At 42.8% G+C, this 22,668-nt stretch overlaps 1 protein-coding gene across 1 annotated transcript in view; it reads right to left on the reverse strand.

Moving 5' to 3' along the window:
• GLRB (glycine receptor beta) overlaps positions 1–22,668 on the reverse strand; it is a 197,276-nt gene that overhangs the window by 116,656 nt on the left and 57,952 nt on the right. The window contains exon 5 of the mRNA XM_078600829.1: positions 5,542–5,771. Coding sequence (XP_078456955.1) covers positions 5,542–5,771 — 230 coding nt within the window. The remainder of the gene's footprint in view (positions 1–5,541; positions 5,772–22,668) is intronic.

Here is a 22,668-nt window from a genome sequence, read left to right on the forward strand (position 1 = left end):
TCAGCACCGTGGAGAAGCTACAGAGTAAAGACAGCCGTGTGGGTGTACAGCACGAACCGAATAATAAAGGACACTAAGCCAGACATCGTGGTCCAGTCGTTTATTACACATTGTATGCTTAGTGTCCTTTAGGGGGGAAGGTCGATTCGCCGCATTACGATTTGCTATTGGTCAGCCGAGGTCGGCTGGGATTTTTCTACGGGGGAGGGTGGTGTAATGCGGGCGTAAGCGACCTTCCGGATGTGACGTCACGGGGGGTGGAGCCATGTGACGTGGGTGGAAGGTTCGGGTCCTTAAGCGGGTAAACCGGAAGGGGAAGTCAGTCGGGGTGTGAGCGGAAAAGAGTGAGGCCACGCGGGCGAGTGAGAAGAGGGGGGGCACCGACGGCCATCGGGAGCCAACCCCGAAGACAGGAGGAAGCTACGGAGTGGTGTGCAGCTGCGGAGAAGACAGCCAGAAGGGCTGCGTGTTAGAGGCAGCGGTGTGGCTGCCAGGTGTGGCGGGAGAGAAGAGGGAGAGACAGCACGAGGCTGACAGAGCTGCAGAGAGGACGAAGGAGAGAGGAGTTGCAGCGAGTACAACCAAGGGGGGCTGTGTGAGAGTAACAGCAGCGGGGCTGCTGTTGTGGACCGGGCCGACATCGGAGTCAGCACCGTGGAGAAGCTACAGAGTAGAGACAGCCGTGTGGGAATACAGTACGAACCGAATAAAGGACACTGAGCCAGACATCGTGGTCCAGTCGTTTATTACAATATTATAGACGAAGGTATAGAGTGGTGTATAGTAATACAGTATATAATTTAATGTTGGGTTTGTCTATGGTAGTATATAGTATGGGGTAGACCCGTGTGATGTAAGAGAAAAAAGTTTAGCTGGAACCATATTATATTTTTGTAATGTATTACTTACTGTTAATAGCTCAGCTTATTGGAAAGTATATTTAGTATACTGATGATACTATGTAGTTTATACTTTAGTTTTTACGTGGTTGTTTAGTAATTGCAGCTACATACTATTAACATTCCTTCCCTTTGTTAATGCTACCCCCATCCCCTCCCTTTGATGCTGCTAATCCTGCATAATGCACAGGCATAATATGACTTTGAAACCCCCCGCCCACCTCCTATGCATTTTCCATAAATATGCTAAATGCCTCTTGATATGCAAATTATTTTGTCAAGGCGCTCTTCTTCCCCCCTCCAACCCAGCTTAAATATACGCTCCAAGCTTGGTGGTGTTTCATTCTTCACCTGAGGACGGCTGCTTGCGTTGTGGCCGAAATGTCGTGAAAATTATTTTATTATCTTTTATTTTTATTATTTTATTACTTCCCTTCTACGTGACTTTACCGAAAAAACCAAGAAGATGAATCCCTGCAGTCACGAAAGCTTTAAATCGAAATTTAACAGAAGTCAGTTTGAACATTTGTTAAGTATATTAAATCATCCCATGTGATTTGTTGAAATAAATATAAAATTACCCAGTGCCTCCTGACTTTTGGGCCACATTATATTTATGCATTAAAGCATAATGTGGCCTAATTAGCTATGCTTATGTGATGTTTAAATTACCAACTTATGTAATCAATAAAGTGACCGATATTGTAAGCTAAAACATAAGTATTAATAGGAAAACTGTCACTAAAAGTAGGTTCTGCATGGTTAAAGGTGCAGCCCCGCAATATGTTGCTCACACCACGGCTAGCAGAAATGGCCTCCACTAGATGGCGCTCGATAGAGCCACGAGATAATGCACTGGCCTCCACCTTCAGGCTGCCCAGACATCTTGGACGCATGTCTGTGCACCTAACCACATCACTCCCCCAGACCTACACTGTGCTCCTCCATCAACTCAACTATCCGGCCACCAAACCTCTGTACCTACCACCATTCACCTACCCTCACCCATGCCCATTTCACCACTTCACGCATGTGCCCCATACCCTTCTGCCTCCCATCCACGTTGGACCCATCAGACACCCTCTCTCACCATCACATTCCACCTTATTCTGCCTTATCTACCCCAGCAACATCATCTCCATTCCCAGCCCCTGTCCCTCCATCAATTCCATCACCTCCCTCACTGACCGCCATCGGCTTGCTTTATAAAGCGCCTGGAAAGGGCACTATATAAATCAGAAATATAATAGAATTGCGAATAACCACGCTTACACTCCACGACACATAGCCTGCCGATTGACAGGCAGCAGTTGTCATTTAAGAAACTCGTCCATTGCCTCGACTGCCACACCAGGAGATTGAACATCGGGATCGCAAGTCGAGTGTGCTAACTATTACACCAATGCAGCATCACGTGATTCGTTTTGATTCAAATGAATATCCATTTTACTTAGCCAGAAAGAAAACCATTCATATTTTTTAATCTTTGTCTTTGTGGATAATGTAATAGGGTATTTAATGGACATTACAAAGAGGCATGCTACTTGGGAATAGCTTGCAAAGGATTCTGATTGAACCATTTCCTCTGAAAACCATCTCAGTGGCCGGTGTGCTAAGCACAAATATAGTCAACTAGAAAAAAAATCAATGAAGTCCAATTGAAATGCATTAATTTTATCCCAAGCATGACGATTCAATGTTGCATCTGTTGTCTAATGCAAAGGAAGGAAGGGTGGCAATAAAGAGCAATACATCATGTTACATAAATGGAGGTTGTTTCAGGATTATCAATGTAATTGCCATTCCGTTTACAAGTAACACATCTGGGTGTCTTGAAAGCCTGTGGCTTTTGATGAACAAAAGCTCAGTTGGTACACACACCATGAGGAAATTGACTTTGCTGCCCACAAAGTGGTTTCCTCATCTGATTTATAGAGCAGCATTACATTATGCAAATAATTTACTGGCGTGTTATTAACCCTAATGGTGTAATATAATGCTGCATTCACTGCTTGCTTTACATGGATCAATAGTAAAATGATACAATTTATATATTCTAGATTTGAAGCTTTCGTGACTGCAAGGATTCATATTCTTAGGTTTTTTCGGTAAAGTCACGTAGGTAAAAAATTAAAATTAATAAAAGTAAAATAAAAATAAAATAAAAATCACGACGTTTCGGAGGCAACACAAGCCCCCGTCTTCAGGTGGAACCGTCACAGCACGATAACTGTATCAAGTGAGAGGAATTCCAAGAACATAGTAATTGTATATATACTGGTTGAGGGTGGGAGGAGCCAAGGTAGGCCCTGAATATTATTTTTGTGAGGTTCGTGCGGCTGAAGCATGCTGTTAGGAATGAGCCTTTGTTGTGTAAACTAGGTGCGGATGATGTAAAGGTGCGTGTAAAAGGGACTGAGCCTTTTTTGTTATGTAGAGATGATGCGGCTGAAATCGCTGCCAGGAAATTAGTCTTTGTTGTGTAGAAAGGTTGACTGAGCCTATTATTATGTAGAGGTGGTGAAGCTTAAATCGCTGTCAGGAAATGAGTCTTTGTTGTGTAGAATGGTTGACTGAGCCTATTATTATGTAGAGGTGGTGCAGCTTAAATCGCTGCCAGGAAATTAGTCTTTGTTGTGTAGAATGGTCGACTGAGCCTATTATTATGTAGGGGTGGTGCGGCTGAAATCGCTGCCAGGAATGCTCCAAATATGTGTAGTTAAATCTTTTTTGCATGGTTAATAACATCTTTCCAATGATTACTAAGTTTGTACCCGTCATCACGGTTGAAATTATGTCTGTGTTTGTATATTTGGATGGCCTCGCGTACAAACCTTTGATGGTAGCCAGGAGGCTTGCAGAGCACTTTAGTCTCGAAAAAGACAATTTCATGAGAGCCCACAGCGTTGTAGCAATGATCGGCAACGGCAGAAGAATCAGTATTGTAAGTCAGGAATGACATCTTTCACAGATGGAATTCGACTTACAATACTCTGGAGTCTACAAACTGAGTTGCAGTTGTGGTGATTGCTACATTGGAGAAACGAAACGTCATATCTCTGATCGTGTCCGCGAGCACAAGTCAAAAACTGATTCTTCCCCCCAAAAAAAAGATTTAACTACACATATTTGGAGCATTCCTGGCAGCGATTTAAGCCGCACCACCCCTACATAATGGGCTCAGTCAACCATTCTACACAACAAAGACTAATTTCCTGGCAGCGATTTAAGGCACACCACCTCTACACAATAATAATTGGCTCAGTCAACCATTCTACACAAGAAAGACTCATTTCCTGACAGCGATTTAAGCCGCACCACCTCTACATAACAATAGGCTCAGTCAACCTTTCTACACAACAAAGACTAATTTCCTGGCAGCGATTTCAGTCGCATCATCTCTACATGACAAAAAAGGCTCAGTCCCTTTTACACGCACCTTTACATCATCCGCACCTAGTTTACACAACAAAGGCTCATTCCTAACAGCGTGCTTCAGCCGCACCGAACCTCACAAAAATAATATTCAGGGTCTACCTTAGATCCTCCCACCCTCAACCAGTATATATACAATTAATGTGTTCTTGGAATTTATCTCACTTGATACAGCTATCGTGCTGTGACGGTTCCACCTGAAGACGGGGGCTTGTGTTGCCTCCGAAACGTCGTGATTTTTATTTTATTTTTATTTTACTTTTATTAATTTTAATTTTTTACCTACGTGACTTTAACGAGAAAAAAACCTAAAAATAACAATTTATATACTTATTTCCTTCTGGCAGAATGTCATGAGATTTCGTTATATTCCTGGTAATGTGTTATTTTGGCCACACAAGCTTCCCTACATTCACATGTCCATCTCTGTACCATGTTACTGTGCAGCACTCAGCATTTGTCCTCAAAGTGCATATTTATTGTTTAGTGTATGAGTGGAGATGGAGTAGTGGTGCAGTGATTAGTGCACTCCACCATGAACGTGGCGACCTGAATTCGATTCCAGACCACGGCTAACATCAGTGGCGAGTAAGTTTTGACCTGGTCCTGGCTTCCCATCCACACATTCCCCCACCACTTACTAGCACTGACCAGGATGGTGATATATTATCACCCCATTGAACTACATGGTGTGCATGTGGATAGTCAAATGGATTAAATCCATTATACATTTGTATCAATATGTTTAATTGAAATGGATCACACAAATTAGTCACATATGTACTTATGTGTCCCTTATAATTATAATTAGAGACATGGAAAAAATCCACGCGGCTACGGGGATAACATGAACACTCCAAATATACAGGTGTTAGGGTCGGAATCGAAGCCACAACCTCCTGCATACCAGGCGAGGGAGTTAACATCTCGCCAAGGTGAAGCTCCATGGAAGGAAACAGTCACATGGCAAGATGGCCCAGAAAGCCCAAGGGACAAGAAGAGGAGGAAGCGAGGGGGAGGGGGTTTACTCTCCAACACACGGGTGTGTTGAAGTAGTAACTAACTGGCATGTTTTGTTGACGTGACAAACCTTACTCATTGGCTGTGTCGGGTAGTGGCGGGTTTTGACACATTTATATTTATGTAATCTAACCGCAAAACAAACCTTTATTATGGATCATTTGGCCTCAATGGTCATCTAGCTAACCTCATGCTGAGAAGGATGTCGCCGTTGCGCGAGATGAAGAGCAGGATGTTCTCTTGCGTCACGTCGTGGAAGTTGGCCATCTTCTCGTTCGCGAAGAACAGGTCGGGTTTCCAGAGGCACTTGAAGAGCTTGGGGTCCACGGTGAGCATGTCCGAGCCGTGGTAGTCCTGCGGCAGCCGCAGGCGCGGGTCGTTCCACTTCTGTCTCAGGAAGATGTTCACGCGGTAGTCCTGTCGGAACACAGAGCAGTATGTCCATGGAGTGTTACCGAAGTGTAGAGGTGAACCCTGTAGCGGCTCGCTCACACTGCTTCTGGTCCTTACCTAGACGGAGCACTGGAGAGGCCCTTTAGAGGGTATTTTGACTTCTATTAACTCTTTTTTATTTTACCGCATAAGGCCCACTGAGCTACGTAGATCTTTTTCAGATGCGATCTGGCCACAACTGATAGCTCAACGAAGCGGCTTATCGCGTGGAAATGAATAGCCACCAAATACTCTGAGCTAATGTCGATTCCAAATGTGGAGGGAAAAACCAGAGGGCCCAACAAAAAATCCACGCGGCCATGGGGAGAAAAATATTCCAACTTCAAATTATTGAGTCGTCAGGGTTGGAATTGAATCTGCGAACATTTGTATACCAGGCGAGGTAGTTAACATCTCGCCACCGTGGTAGCACAGTGCACACCACTGTGCTATTGAAATAGGTTATAGATTATGTCATGTGGAGAGGTGTATGGCCCAGGAGCACCCACAAAATCTGACCCCACCCCACGCTTCCCGCCGATTGACTAACTGTGTTGAACCTATGAGAGAAGCATCAAAGAAAATACCTAAACTCATTTTCTGGGCTCAACTGTTAAGCATTGTTGGGTGATAAAGCAGTCGATTGTTAACTTATTGTAAAATGTAGCACACAGGCTTAATGTGTTGCTTTGGTTTGATGTGCCCGTGAGAGATTATTGGCTTTGTATTGTTCCTTTGGATAGTGCACAGCTCTTCATTGAATGAGTTGTGTCATTTTTATAAGAAAGAAAAGCTGTCTGACTAAAACTGCTCTTGATGTTGAAGGGACTTAATATCATCTCAAAGTGGTAATTTCTCACCATATGTAAGAGTTGCAGAGTGGACAGAATTATCCTGTCTGCAAGTTGAGATATATCGATTAACTTTTTGGAAACAGCACTAAGAATAGAATATGCCTCATAATTTACTTTTCTGCCACATGTCCATGACATACTTGGCAGCATCTATAACTTATATCAATAGCACAGTGGCAGGCACTGTGCTACCAACAGTGTGACCTGAGTTTGGTTCCCATACAAGGCTCACATCAGTGGTGAATAATATCTGCACTGGTTCTGGGATTTTCCCTTCATCAATCCGCATTGACTGGCTAGGTGAAGTATGGTTAAACATCCCCTTTGGGCAGTAAAGCGTTGAGTACGCCTTCATCAAACAGTAGATTGACAGAAGGGTTGAATGTAATATATATTCGTTGATGATGTATTTGTCTATACCGTATTTCTGACAATATTCTACATGCAGGTACAAATGAAAAATAAACTATTTTCAACACACCATATTTGATCCACGAGCAGTATGGTTCATGTTAAGGGTTATTAAATCAGCCAACCTGGGTTTAACCTTACAGAGCCAAACAAAATGCAGCAATACAGGTGTTAGAAAAAAAATCAGATGGGTTATAGAACCTCTCCAGTGGGATAAAAGAAGAAAAAGATGCATACAATTTTATCAGAAATCCATTCCGATTTTTTTGGCTCATCAGATTCCCACTTTAATCTGAAAACAATTAATTCCACTGCTTTACAACTATACTGCAATGTGATTACAGTGCTTTTATACAAATTCGTAATGGATAACAAATGAAGCTGGTACATTAATGTCAAAGAGTGGGCTGCAGTGATACCAAGGTATTTGGACAGGAACATTGCATTGGGAGAAATGAGGCCAGTGGTTTTCAATATCAAATAGAGAAAAATAAACAATAAAAACCCATTACAAACCTTCAGTCCATTCCCAAGGAAGCAGAACAAGTTTCCTCAGCAAAGAAAGTTTTAAAAGTACAGCCGTTCTATATTATATTTACAGGGCGACTCTGTCTTAACACAGCACATGAAGAGACTGCAAGTAAACTGTTAGCAAGGAAATAGATCCTCTTAGCACCATATCGCAGGAATGGGAGTAGCAGGGCAATGAACGCGGTGATCCGAGTTCAAGTCTCAGGCATTGCTAACTTCAGGGGTGAGCGAATACTGAACTGGTCCTGGGCACCTCCTTTCACCGACCCACGCTAACTAAGCTGGTGAATTATGGTCAAACAACTCCGACGAACGACATGATGTGGAGAGGCCTTTACGCAAAAAAAGATTGACAAAGCTGGAATGTACGATTACTTTGCGTAAAATGTTTACAACACTCTCTATATATCTGCAAATTGTGCTGTAGAGTTAAGTTGAAACGTCAGATCACAGCCACATAGCAGTTCAAGGCATTGCTTAACTTATTCGCAAATAGAATACGTGGATTTGCCGTGGTTCTCACTCTGAATTGTAGAATCAGGTGAAAACTTAGACGCATTGCATGTGGCTTTGGTCAAAATCAAGTGATTCTGGTGTAGTTGGCTGGTTCAGAAAATGGATATAGTGCGAGAAAATGAGCCAGCCTGGGCCCGAGTAGAAGCAAATTCCCCCATGATTATTTAAGGATCGTGAGTTGATTGTCTCAGCCTGATCACCAATGATTCTTACCAAAAAAAAAACATCACGTTATATTTTACTTCGTCACTAATTTTGGCACGTTCCAATTCTGAAGACTTCAACTGTTGGTGTCATGGTCATACGAACAACACTATTAGTGGTAGATATAAAATGCGCTCCACATAATGTGCATCAGAGGTCTATTGAAGTGAATCATAAGCAGTTTTGTGAAGTCACCTTCCACACCCATTTTGGTGACACAAAGTGATGCCCTGCTTGCTTCAGCATTTACTTCTTTGTCTCATGACATGATGCAGATAGTGAAATTTGGATGTAATTGGGACAAACCAGTCATTGTTTTCAAGTCTGTCCATAAAATGTACTCCGAAAATAAGTCTGCTGCAGCCACCTTGCTTTTAATTTAATGAGGCCATAGCAGGGAATGTGTTCGTTTTTTTTGTCCTGTTTTTATTCCAACTGTGCCAACAGCATTATTGCGTGAGAGAAAGCAACCATTTGGATCTCGTGCAGAGCAGCACATGACCCCCGTGCATTGGAGAATTCCTCGACGTAAATAATTGCCGTGTCTTGTGCTGTGCCTACATTCCGTGGCACTTTGGTGCCTGCTGAGTTCAGTGGATGGTTGTACAACCGGGCCACAAAGTATAAGTGGCACCAAATAAATAATGAAAAATTCCCAATTAAAATATCCCAGCACCTGCACAATATGATGGGCACACTCTCCATGGCATACTCTGAGTGCCGTGCCATCACGAGAGAATTATTTCTGCTGCTGGATTATTTTATTCCGGCATTCCTGGGGTGCCATGGTGGTGGAATGTTAACTACCTCGCTTGGTATATAGGAGGTTGTGGGTTCCATCCCGACCCTGACACCTGTATACTTGGAGTTTGCATGCTCTCCCCGTGATCCCGTAGGTTTATCTCCAAGTTCTCTGGGTTTTCTCTCCACATTTAGAAACATGCGTTTAGACTATTTGGCTGATATACATTTCCACCTGATAAGTCACTTCATTCAGGTACCATTTGTGGCCAAATCTCTTCTAAAAAAAGTGCTACCGTAGCTCAGTAGTTCTTACCTGGTACATTTTTTTATAGGGTGAGTTGTAAAATGAATAAAATGTTCTCCAATAACCGCTGTGTGCTGTGTGACCACACGTATTCTATATATGCTAAATATGGTAGGGCGCGGAGATTGACAATGCTTTACCGACCCAGTGTTAATATCGAGAGACGAGTGCAAGCTGCCCTATCGATATTAAACCCTCTGTTTACGATGATGATGCTAAGGGAAATTGGCATGGAGTCAGTAATTGATTGCCAACAAATTCTCCAATTTGGCTAAGCAAAGTGGTAATATTTAGCATGCAACATTTTAAAGTAATTATCTATAGCCTAATGCAGATGTCGGCTACCAAAATAACAAGAAGAGACATTTGTTCTTCAAATTTCGTAAAAAAAAATTTCATCAACGTGTCAAGAGCCGCAATGCATGTAAACACGAGATAGTCCGTCATGAAAATAACGTCACGCAGCAGTGCTTAAGTAGCTGCTTGCGGCTTGGAGCTGCAGGCTGCTGACACTTGGTCTAATGGATGATTTGGCTAGCATTTAAAAAAATATATAATGCACAACCATTTTGCCATCCACTGCTGGATGAAGGCCTCCCCTAGCCATGTGCGTAATGGGGGGGGGGGGGTTGTTTGACCATACTTCACCATAGCAGTCAGTGTAGGTTAATGAAGGGGGAAAGGTCCAGGACTGGCTCAGATATCACTTTCCATTAATTTTGCCCATGGTCTACAATAGAATTCAGGTCCCCAGGTTTACAGCACAGTGTGAAACCACTAAGGACATCGCTAACCCATTTTACCATTATCCTTAATTTTGTATTGAAATGCACAACATGCACCACTCAGTAGCACATGAACTATGTGACATTCCTGGAATTTTCAACCGATAACCATAACACAGAGAACAATTAAAATTAAATTAATTACGTTGGTCTCACCATGTAAAACCCATGCTGATTACTTATACAGCAAGGGGATACGTATGAGATATAGTTATCTTGAAAAAGTTTATTTATATACAAAAACTATTACGTGAGGTAATTTTCAAGTTTTGGCTATGATAGGTCACTCAAGGTATTCACAGGGCAAAGTATTTGTTCACTTCAAAGTGGAATGTCATCATTGGTACAGCATTCCCTTGTTATTCACGAACTTTCTATCCACGATATTGGCTATCCGCAAACGGCATCTGGAACTGTGCACGACTGCATTGAGAGAGATACAAAGGAAATTATGACATAAAGTGATGAGAGATAATGCGATGCGATAAAGTGATTAGATGAAGTGATGAGAAAAAGTGATGAGAGATACAAAGATAAGATAAAGTAATGAGGGAGAATGTGATGCGAGAAAGGGATGATATAAAGTGATGAGATAAAGTTACGAGATTAAGTGATGAGATTAAGTGATGAGATAAAGAGATGAGAGAGATAACTTCTCGAAGCTTTAGAATGATATGCAGACGTTGCGCGTACGACATCCATTGGCCGATATCATTATATGTAAAATTAGCTATTCACGAGCATCTCCGGAACGTATCCCTCGCAAATAACAAGGGAGTGCTGTAATTCACTGTATAAATAAATGGGTAGGACTCACGCTGCCAACTCGGTGCAAATTGGCTCACTGGCGAGCGCACTGACCACTTGGCTGTACAATCGTCCAAAAAATGTTGCCGTGCAGTTCATCATGTTAATCCGCAACATTTCAAAGGTGGAATGAATGGGGAATCTCAGCTGGATTCCTGCTGAGGCTGACAGCATTAGTCTTGTGATCAATGACTCTGCACGTGGACACGACCACACACATTGATGCCCCAGGTCGGCAGCGCGTGGACATTTCTAGACAGGTCATTACACACCGCGACGACAACATGAGCAGACAAGCAGCCCTCCTTTTAAGGGTTCTCTTTTAAGGGTTTCTCAATGCATTGTTGTGAGTACTTTCTTCGTATGAGAGCTGTTATATTATAGCCATCTGATGGGTACGATGGCATAGCAGTTAACGCGCCACACTGTGAGCCCGGTGACCTGAGTTTGAATCACAGCCACGGCTAACATCAGTGGTGAGTAATAAATCAACTGGTCGTGGGGCCTCATCAAGTCACCTACCAACACTGGCCAGTGTGGTAATATATGGTCAAACAAACAATATGACATCAAAGGCCGTAACTTATAGTATTGATACATATTATTCTTACTATTCTATTGTTGACTAGGTCATTTAATGCCTATTTTCCCCATGATAATGAAGTCAGTGAAATTACAAATCAGTATTTATTGATACTATTAAAATTTTGGAATATTTTATTAAACATCCGCAGGTAGAAAATGTCACATACAGTATATCAATTTTACGCGGAAAATATCACAACGGTTTACCCGTTATTAAGGAAATGTTTAGTTGGTTAACAAATAACACGTAACATAGGGGTGCCACGGTTGTGAGATGTTAACTACCTCGCCTGGTATACAGGAGGTTGTGGGTTCGATCTCCACCTCGATGCCTGCATATTTGGAGTTTGCATGTTCTCGTCATGGTCGTGTAGATTTTTCTCCGTGTCCTCCGGTTTTTCCCTCCATATCTAGAATCAAAATGTGTTTAGAGTATTTTGCTGATATACATTTCCATATTATAAACCACTTCGTTGAGCTACCATTTGTCGCCAGGTCGCTTCTGAAAAAGAGCTAAATATCTCAGTAGGCCTTACCTGGCAAAATAACAAAAAATAGTTTAGTTTTCAAATAGTTTTCTATCACCTGGAGTTATTAAAACATTTGCCAGGTGGCTGGTGCTGGGCCCATACCACCGTGTTGGTGGCCCAAACTCACGTTCACTCTGCTCGTTCGCGGTAGATCACTGCCATGGTAGCCCCCACATACACACACCAGCAATTCTGCCCCCCCCCTCCCATCCGAGAGGAGCTGGAGCCGGGCCTGAACGAAAAGCAGAACTTAAATAATAATCGACAACCCTTTGTATTCAAAGAAAGCAGTTATGTCATATTAATGTTGATGCCACTGTAATAGGCCTTGTAAACCTGCTGATATTACCACTTATACTCTTTGGTTCTTTCGGTAAAGTCACGTAGGTACAAAATAAATTAAATCACGACGTTTCAGGCGCAACACAAGTGCCCGTCATCAGGTAGAAACAACCACAGCAATAAACAATTGCTGAAGTGGGCAAAAGGAGGCTGCCTACGTGACTTTACCAAAAGAACCAAAGAGTATGGATTCCTGCAGTCACGAAAACTTCTCATCTAGATTGCCACTCATGTTCAATTAAACTCTGTAACATGTTTGCTCCAATAAGAAAAGTCTTAACTCCTTTAACTATGTACGTTGCACGGCTTAACGTGTTTTTTTTCTGAAGGACTGGCAGATGCCTCTGCAGGCTTCCACACCCCTAATTTTTTATTCAAATTCAAATACCAGTATGGAATACAGACCACAAAACCTGATCTGTGTTCTTGGGGCAGACCAGTGGTGCAGTGGTATTGCACACTGCACTATGAACCTGGTGACCTGAGTTTGATGCCTGGCAACAGTCAGCATCATCAGTGTATGCTCTCTAAAAAAATACTGATCCTGAAAATATATCCAAAACAGATACAGATGACAAACCTTAACTCACAAATAAATATATTGTCGGTCGATAGATGTCTTAATGCGTTGTTCTGTAATAATTAATAATTATCCGTCTCGGAGGATTAAGAACGTACACACAAGTGATGTATAATCAAATGGAATAGGGACACATTTATTGTTTTCTACTTGGGCGTCCGAACAGCTACAAGATTGCTGATGAGTCGAGGCCCGCTTTGTAATGGAATATTTGCATGCCTAGTCACGCCCACCCCTAACACAGAGCTGCCAGAGACTAAAATGTGTCTGATAATAGTTTTTTTCCCTCTTTACTGGCCACAAAACAGGTGTTAAGATGTTAAACACCAAACTGAAACCTTTTTACAAGGAATCATGTCTGCATTAACCACAATGCTTGTGGTCAGAATGCAAACCAAAAACATACTCTGATAATATATGCATTGTCTTTGAAACTGATTGGTCCACACCAGAGACACCTTTCTTTTTAGCCTCGTCTCAAACGGTGTTATACCAGAGGACGTCCAAAGGTGTATAGCCCAAAGAATGCAGTATCAGAGTAATGAGAGCTCGGGTGAGCATCTACATCATGGGACCTCCTTTGCCAGTACAATAATATGATAATAGGTTTTCCCCCTTTTTCTGGCAACAAAACAGGTTTTAAGCTGTTAAAACACCAAACTGAAACCTTTTTACAAGTGCTTCCAGAAGGCCCCTATTTGAGGGCTTATCGCTCTGGACCATTGGGCGATCGTGACCTCTGTTTCCCTATCGGATGTCTGCATTGTGTTTTTGGGTGGTTGTCCTATGGGAATACTGGTTCTAGTAATAGAAAATGTGGAATTTCTACATTTGTCTTCGGGCCATAAAAGTAGATTATTGCATGTAATACCTTTTTGAGCATGGAGCCACTGATATCTATGGTATATATCAATCGGATATGCACCATAGATCTCATATGTGTTTTCGGTGTTCAGTACAATGCCCGACGTCTCGCACTATGTGTTAGGCTCCCAGTACATGGAGCAAAACGTTGGACATCGTGCCGAACAATCTTTCTTACAACCCAATGACACATGGGAGAGCGATACAACACAACTGCAAAAACTACGCAGTAGTAGTCGTAAAATAAATACCAATTTGTGGGAAGTCAACAGTGGTTGTCTGATGGAGTGTTTTGTTTGTTTCCATAATTAAAACAAAACCTCAGTGCCAGTGCACTGAGACAGGGGGTCCTTATCTCCATGGGTGACCCTGATGCAACAAAGGGAATACCACATTCCTATGGCAGAAGTCAGACTCTCCTTTGGTCCATGGAAAGCTGATTTTTTCTGCACCTCCGATTAGCATGGTTGGCTATGTACGGTGCAAAAAAAATGCAACATACATCTGACCAATATTTAAGATTATAACTTTACAATTGCATTATTATAGACTATGGCAATGGCATTAAACAGTATAATACGTTCTACTTTTAATATTATTTGGGTCTTTCGGTAAAGCTATGTAGATAGAAAAATAATACAATTTTCACGACGTTTCGATCACAACACAAGCAATCATCATCAGGTGAAAAAATATAGAGAGAGAGAGAGCTGCCGAGGCAGGAGAAAATACAGCGGGAGAGCTGCTGAAACACGAAGTTATATAAGCATGAGATGGGCTCAGCCCAAGGGTAAGTATTGCATGAATTTTCATGTAAATGTAAGATCGGTGATGTACCTCCATGACGACGACGCAGTTGTGGAGGTGGCCATTGTATTGTGAGAGATGAGCATGTCAATGTAAACGAACCAACGCAACGATGGCTGTGCTAGTGAGAGGGACAACCCGCATCGAGAAAAAAGGAGCAATGGTGGCTGTGTTAGTGAGACATTTAGCATGTATGTAACTCAGAGAAACGGAAATAACTGCTAGCATCGGCAGGTAGGATGGAAACATCACAGCCAGTTATGACTTAAACTGGTTAATAACGTCTTTCCAATGATTGCGTAGTTTGTATCCATCTTCTCGGTTGAAATTGTGTCTGTGTTAAAATATCTGAATGGCTTCTTGAACGAATCTTTGTTGATAGCCAGTGGGCTTGCAGGATACCTTCGTCTTGGAAAAATCTATTTCGTGTGTGCCCACAGCTTTAAAGCAATGATCAGCCACAGCTGAGGTATTGGTCCTACTGTGTTTCAGATCTGCCTTATGTTCACGAACACGATCCGAGATATGTCGCTTAGTTTCCTTACTTACTTCACCTGGAATGGAATATTCTACAAACAAGTTGAAGGTACCCTAATGGGTTATCCATTATCTCCAGTTGTAGCCTATGTTTTCATGGAAAATTTTGAGACAGATGCCATCCAGGCATCCACCCTACGTCCTTCATTGTGTAAGAGATACGTAGATGACACGTTCGTTATCTGACCACATGGCTTACCAGCTCTGGGCCAATTTTTCAACCACATCAATTCCATACACCCAGCCATCAAATTCACCATGGAGGTGGAAAAGGATGGCCAGTTACCATTCTTGGATGTTTTAATCGAAAAGAGACCAGATGGCTCAATGGGACACTCTGTCAACAGGAAAGTCACCCATACGGATGGCTACCTAAAACCTGACTCCAACCACCATCCAACCCAGAAGAATTCCCTCATCAAAACTCTACACCATAGAGCTCATTGTATTTCCGACCATTACCACCTATCGAGTTAACTGGAGCACATACACCAAGCCTTCAAGATGAATAGATATTCAGACTATACAATTCGTAAAGCTATCACCCCAACTGTTGGGAAATAACCATCTGAGGACCCAATCAAAACTATCACCTTGACATACATAGTAGGGGTCACCAAAAAGATTTCCAAAACCATGAGCAAACACAAGATCCAGGTTCGATTCAACACAGTACATACAATTCGTGATCTGATCCCATCTGTGAAGGATGTGATCCCTGACATGCAATACCCCGGTGTCTACAAACTAAGCTGTCTTTGTGGCAGTAGTTACATTGGGGAAACTAAGAGACATGTCTCGGACCGTGTTCGTAAACATAAAGCAGATCTGAAACACGGCAGGACCAATACCTCGGCCATGGCTGACCATTGTTTTAACACTGTGGGCAACACGAAACTGATTTTTCCCAAGACGAAGGTACTTTGCAAACCCACTGCCTATCAGCAAAAATTCGTTCATGAAGCCATCCAGATATATAAACACAGACACAATTTCAACCGAGAAGATGGGTACAAACTGAGCAATCATTGGAAGGACGTTATTAACCAGGTTAAGTCATAACTGGCTGTGATGTTTCGTAGATATTTTCGACTTTCTGGTGTTACATTAACAGGTTAAATGTCTTTACATTAACAGATTAAATGTCTCACAAACACAGCCACCGTTGCTCGTTTTCCTTGATGTGGCGGTGGCTCTACGACCAATACTCGTTACAAGGTATGTGTTTTTTTTTGCAATGGGAGGGATAATTCGGTGGAACACCAAGCAAAACAGATGGAGAGAGAACATGAAAACTGCACACAGAAAGGCAACCGAATCGGAATTCGAACCGAGGAGCTATTGCTGTGAGGCACAAGTGTTGCCACTGATTTAATTTACAGTACGATCTAATTAATGGGGTGAATTGTATCAACTACGCCAGCACTGTAGGACTCACAGAACAAAGGCATGGCCTGAAATGTCATTATGCTGCCCACTTGTTATACGGAATGGATTGAGTATAGACTTTTGTGCCAGGAACTTTTACTGAAGACCACTCAGAGCAACACGGCAAGAGGACATGGCACAAGTGATACGGTGGTGGGCCCCTTTTCCAGTGACTTGGAGCTAGTTAATAAAAAATATATATTTGTAATTTGCTGGGTGAAGGAAAACCCAAAGCAGCAGCTTTGCTCATCTGCAATTGTGTTTTTATGCCTCAGACGATGCGTGCCTTTTCTAATGTCACTTTATTTCCCTTCCACATGCACAACTACTGAAGTAAAAAAATGAGGTAACATTACGGATGAACCATTTGCCATACTTTCATCTTCTGGTCACCTTAGAGTACTGCAGTTGAGGGTAGCATACTTAACAGAGAGCTGTGTTAGAGGCACATCCTAACGAACTTTAAGCTATTTCTATCTTACCAAGTAAGGCCCACTGAGCTATAAAGCTCTTTTTCAGAAGCAACCTGGCCACAAATGATAGCTCAACGAAGTGGCTTATCATGTGGAAATATATAGCAGACAAATACTCCAAACGCATATTTCTAAATGTGGAGGAAAAGAAACTGGAGGACCCGGAGAAAAATTCCACGCAACCACAGGGAGAATATGCAAATTCCAAATATAGAGGCGTCAGAGTTGAGATCGAACCCACGACCTCCTGTATATCAGGCAAGGTAGTTAACATATCGCCACCGTGGCCCCCTAATACATCCATCTACATTGTCCCTTATACTTTAAAAGGCATTGAGGGGGGCTCGTGTATGTTTGATGGTTTTGATCCAGTGGTGTATATTTCACTGCAGGCAAGAATAAATCTCACAAAGCATGACTAGCTGTCGGCTTCCCGTCAAGGGGTGTTCGCCAGATAGTGCTCATGATCCTAGATGATTGGTTGAACCTTACTTGGGATTGAACTCACAATTGTATAATTGGCAGCCCATTGCTCTGGCATCTGAGCTGTATTTCAGCACTGGTGTAGTGCTGCAAAGTAAAAAAACGAGTTTTAAAGGTAGTCTTTCTGTAGGTGCAGAGAGAGGTTGTCATTGCTAATTGCCATACATGGACATGACTTTTGAAGAGAAAATTAGCATTAAGGCTCGTCAAAAGTATATTTCTTCACCCTGTTTTTTGTTCGTAATCATAGCAATGAAAGTCTCAATGTGAAAGGACTACGCTTATAAAATTCACAGTGAATAGACCATCACCTATCCTTGCACTTTATTTAGGCACAACCAAACAGCCCTACTCTTAAATAAATAAACATTCTAAGAAGCATGATGCTCAAACACTTGTATCGCCCATAATCACGCGGATCTGCGATAAATTACACTTGATTGAATGTTCATGAGCATAAATGAAAGGGGCATGCTCAAAACACGGTGGCCAACATTAAATGAGCAGGCCAGGTAATTGATCATTGACAAATAAGGTCTGTTGCTGACGTATGTAAGTTGTCACTCGGCCTATCCAGAAATGCAGTATTTAAAGTGAATTAACCCTTTTGCATGAAACAAAATTATTAACTTACCGCTGGGACGTGATCTGTGTTTGTAAGAGCAAAGGCTCGTCCCCGTTTTCCCAACCCAAATGTGGCGCGCTCAATTGTAGTGCACAATTGCGACAGTGCCTTCTACACATTTGCAGGAGACCGTTTTGAAAACAATGACACTCCGTGTAAGGTTCACCATTCTTGGCATTATGTGGGACAAATGCCTCAACTGGCTTATTCTCACATATGCTCCAAAGCTCATCTTCTCAACATTTTCAAACAAATTGGCAGTGAAAAGGGGGGAAATGAGGGCAGTGTTTTGTCAGAAATTGGCAGAAACTGCCTTTTTGCTCACACACACACACACACGTATATATTTGGCCTGCAAACCTAGAACATCCTCCAATTAATTTCCCAACATTTTAAGAAGATTGTGAACAGTACTGAGCAAAACGTATTTTACATGTACATGCTTTCCTCTGCATTCCCTTTTCTTGGCAAGTTGAATCTAATTTCATTGTGAAACTCTACGTGAATATCACACACTAATTCAGACTGTAAAACAAGTAATTCGACACTTCTGTTTGTCATACTGCTGCATTGATTTTAAAACAACAAAAATATCCCAAAGTTTTGGTTGAATCTTACTTTCCAGACCATATTATTATCTAGGAACATATTGTAATACACCACTAACCACCTGCAAACAAGCTGATTTCATCTTTCTATCTCCTCAGTAAACCGTGTATCTGAAGTGTTCAGGTTCTGAGTTGCCATTGTTATTGACTGTCTGACATCATCCCTTGGTCTTCTCAGGCCCATTTGGCTACGACATTAGGAAGCCACTGGAGATATGCACTTTTAAATATTTATTGAAAACTAATTTCTTGAGAACTACCTTTTGTGTTTAGTTTGTTGTCCTTCCCGTGTACCTCTGATTAGCATGGTTGGCTACGCACGGTGCGAAATAAGTTCAACATACCTCCATGAAACTTTGGATGCTCTCTACTCCCTCTTAAACACTCACACACAATAACAAAGTTAACTTTCACACATTCATGGCTATAACTCTCCAGTACCCCCTCCCCAACTTTACTAAAAACAAAGATCCACCGTATAGCCTTAACAGGCATTTGAAGCAAGTGCTGATAGCGAGCAGTACCGGTGAAGGCCAGCACATCATACAAGGAGGTGGGTGGCTAGCACCACGCCCGTCCACCTTTGTCTCCCTAGTCGCGATGTTTACACACCGCACCAAGTACTCATCTGAACTGATCCTGGAGGCCCAGGACCAGTTCAGATATCCGTCACCAATGTTGGCTGTGAGCAGGAATGTGTGCACATGACTACCATCACCACTTGGGGAACCACCAGTCAAAGCAAAATATCACGTAGCCACGTTCTCAAGACGAGACAGCCTTCTTACAGCGGTACTTCATAAAAGCATGAATGGACATTACGTGCCCATAACAGCAAATAAAAACGTGTGACTGAAAATAAAGCGCCACTAAAAACCGACACAGAACTAAAGTCGCATGAATTTAATCAAAACCAATATTTCAAAGAATTGAAAACATAACTTTAAAAGTTGTTCTTAATTCGATGTTTATTGTCCAGAAGAATGGCGTGAGAAAACACGTTGTGTACTTGTTTGTCGTCGTCTTCTCCCTCTGTGGCCTTCGCTTCCGTGAGGTTGTGTTTTAGAGGTAACGACATCGCAAAGGCTAGCTCATGAGATGATCGAGCAAGGAGGGTGGCATCTTACACGCAATAAATCACGAATCGCACCGCCCTCCCTCGTCCACAGACTCACAATGCAGCCGTCGTGAGATTGCTTTTGACTAGAATCTAATAACACACAAGTGGATCACTCTATACTAACAAGTTATTGACCGCTACAATATGAGTTCCATCGCCCATTGGTCAATACTATTGGTTATTACTCTGGATGTTGCGAATAAAAACAGCAATTCATTTTCTAGGACACCTCATTTTGGATTTTATTATTTTAACTTCGTTAGCCTAAGAAGTATGAATAAAATTGTGTAATTAGAAATGGTAATTTTGAAAGCTCCGCTGATTTTAAATGTCCTCTCTGGATATACCATATGCGAGTGAATGATTTTTGTTATGCAGATATAAAATGTATGTATATTAGATTTGGAAATATAGTGTCTGCAATTTAAAAGATTTAGGATTCGTACTAATTTATTCCATTAATGATACATCTGCATTATTAATGCCCCTCTATAACCACAGTGTTATATATTAATAAGCTGGAAATAACAATACTATAGCCCAGTGTTTCCAAACCTTTCCGGGCCTATGGACACCCAACGCTCACATCTCTTCAAAGGCCACGATGCACCAGAAACATTATTATTGTACAGTTATAATTTGATTCAGCTGCAGTTAATATATTTTTGCTTGCTGCGGTTGCACCCGATTCAAGAGCCGAATGGCTCACAGGGCTATACCAAATAAATTAAACTGAAAATAAATGAAACTGAAACTGAAATTAATCTTTATTTGAAGCGTTCGTTACTGCAGTAATCCATACTCTTTGGTTCTTTCGGTAAAGTCATGTAGGTAGAAAAAACAATAATAAATCACGACGTCTCGGTCGCGACACAAGCAGTTGACCTCAGGCGGAAAAAAATACAGCAGTGGAACTACTGAGCCAGCGAGAAAGCTGTTGCAATAAGGTTATATATGATTTGATCAGTTTACATTACATGGCAATGACGATGGGGCACCGAAGGTCACGATAGGTCACAATATACCACCTGATGTTTGCCGATTTCAGCCAAACACATTCTGTTATGCGAGTACATGTGTGATGGCAAGGGTATGTGTTTCATCTCCACCAAAAAAGAAAATTGGGCCATTAAAACAATGTACTGGACACAGAAATACCATTTGAGGCTGTGCTTTTACAAAAAATAAAGTTTCGGCACTGTTAAAAGCAAACCAGGCATACCTCTAGCTGAAAGAGATCTGTATTGACAGCTAGGGCTTCTTATTACATCCAGGCGGTGCTGCTGCAGGAACGATCGGTGGGTGACCCAATGGCATTGCCATCAACCCGGCTCCAGTCCAGCCAGGAGGAACATTGCAGGTGTAGTGGGTCCAACTGAGTCGCAGACGTTGTTCCTTTTAGAGGCAACACATTTATTTATAACACATAACACAGAGGGGTAACTGCCCCTTTACCAGATATAGCCAATACAGAGTAGTTACAGCTACGGAGGGTCGGACCCTCTCACTCGGGTCTGTGACCACGTGATTGCCTCGTAGGACGTAGAGCTTCCAGCTTGAGACGTAGAGCTTCCAGCTTGTAGAATGCAGCGACCCCGGTCCCTCTCAGGGACACGCCTTATATCCCCCCACGGGTCGGGACCACTCTGCCCTTTGCCCTGCCCCCTTCTAAATCCTTCCAACTCTCCCCGGACACGTGATCACCCGCTAGTCCCGCCACCACCTGGGGGCCTCTCTGTGGACACTCCAGATCACGTGTCTGCGGGGTCAACCAGAGTGCCTTGTCCCGGGGCAACCCTGCCCCTGGGCTGACACTTTGTCACTCCCCCCTGTGGGGCCCACACCACACGCTATCAGTGGTGCTCACGCTAACACCAACACACACCAAGCCCCGCTAGGGCTGGTACTACACCCGCCCACGGGGTGAATGTGATGACAGTGCATCGCGTGCCGTGGCCCTCTCAGGCTGGCACCATACAGTGACATTCCCGATGTCACGACATCACCCCCACCATTGTAGCATTCAGCCGTCCCGGCTGCCAACTCCCCCTTTTAATGAACAATCAATTAAAATGCAAGAACCACAGTGTGCCTCAACATTAACAGAACAAAAATAAATACCCCAACCCACCTGTACAAAAATTACACTATACACAAATGTACAAAACGAACCCATAACAACAACCAGCAATACAACCCCATCATAACAACAACAACAAGTAATAAAAACGCGTAACCTTCGGGATCCCTCTTACCATGACACCTCCCACCTTCACCGTGTAACGACGCTCGCGAGCTCAATGGCGGCCAGGATCAGCCAATGACCGCCACGACACAACGAGCGCGACAAGCAACTGACAGCGTAGGAGCGTGTGTGCGAGGGAATCACTAAAAACGAGTCTTTCAGCGAGTGCGTGATGCCGGGCCCCCAGGGGTGGTGGGCTCGCTCACCCTGGAGGTCCTGGGGGAAATGTCCAAATGTTCCACTGAACCCGGCTCCTCACGGAGAGCAGCAGGCCGGGTAGACGGATCCACCGCTCTTGAAACACAGGACCAACCGCAGTGGGCATACACCCCGGGTCGCACTCGACACTCGGCCCCAGCGATATGGAGATGAGATGAATTCGCACGGTGTGATAACCGGTTCCAGGCAAGAGGGATAGATAAAGCAACAATCACCCATCCCGGGATCGTCGTGTGCAAGGCTCAGCACCCGCATCCCCGACAACGCCCCCTTCCGGACG

This window comes from Lampetra planeri, chromosome 15 (assembly GCF_965212315.1).
Source record: "Lampetra planeri chromosome 15, kcLamPlan1.2.h2, whole genome shotgun sequence".
In the NCBI taxonomy this organism is placed as follows: Eukaryota; Metazoa; Chordata; class Hyperoartia; order Petromyzontiformes; family Petromyzontidae; genus Lampetra; species Lampetra planeri.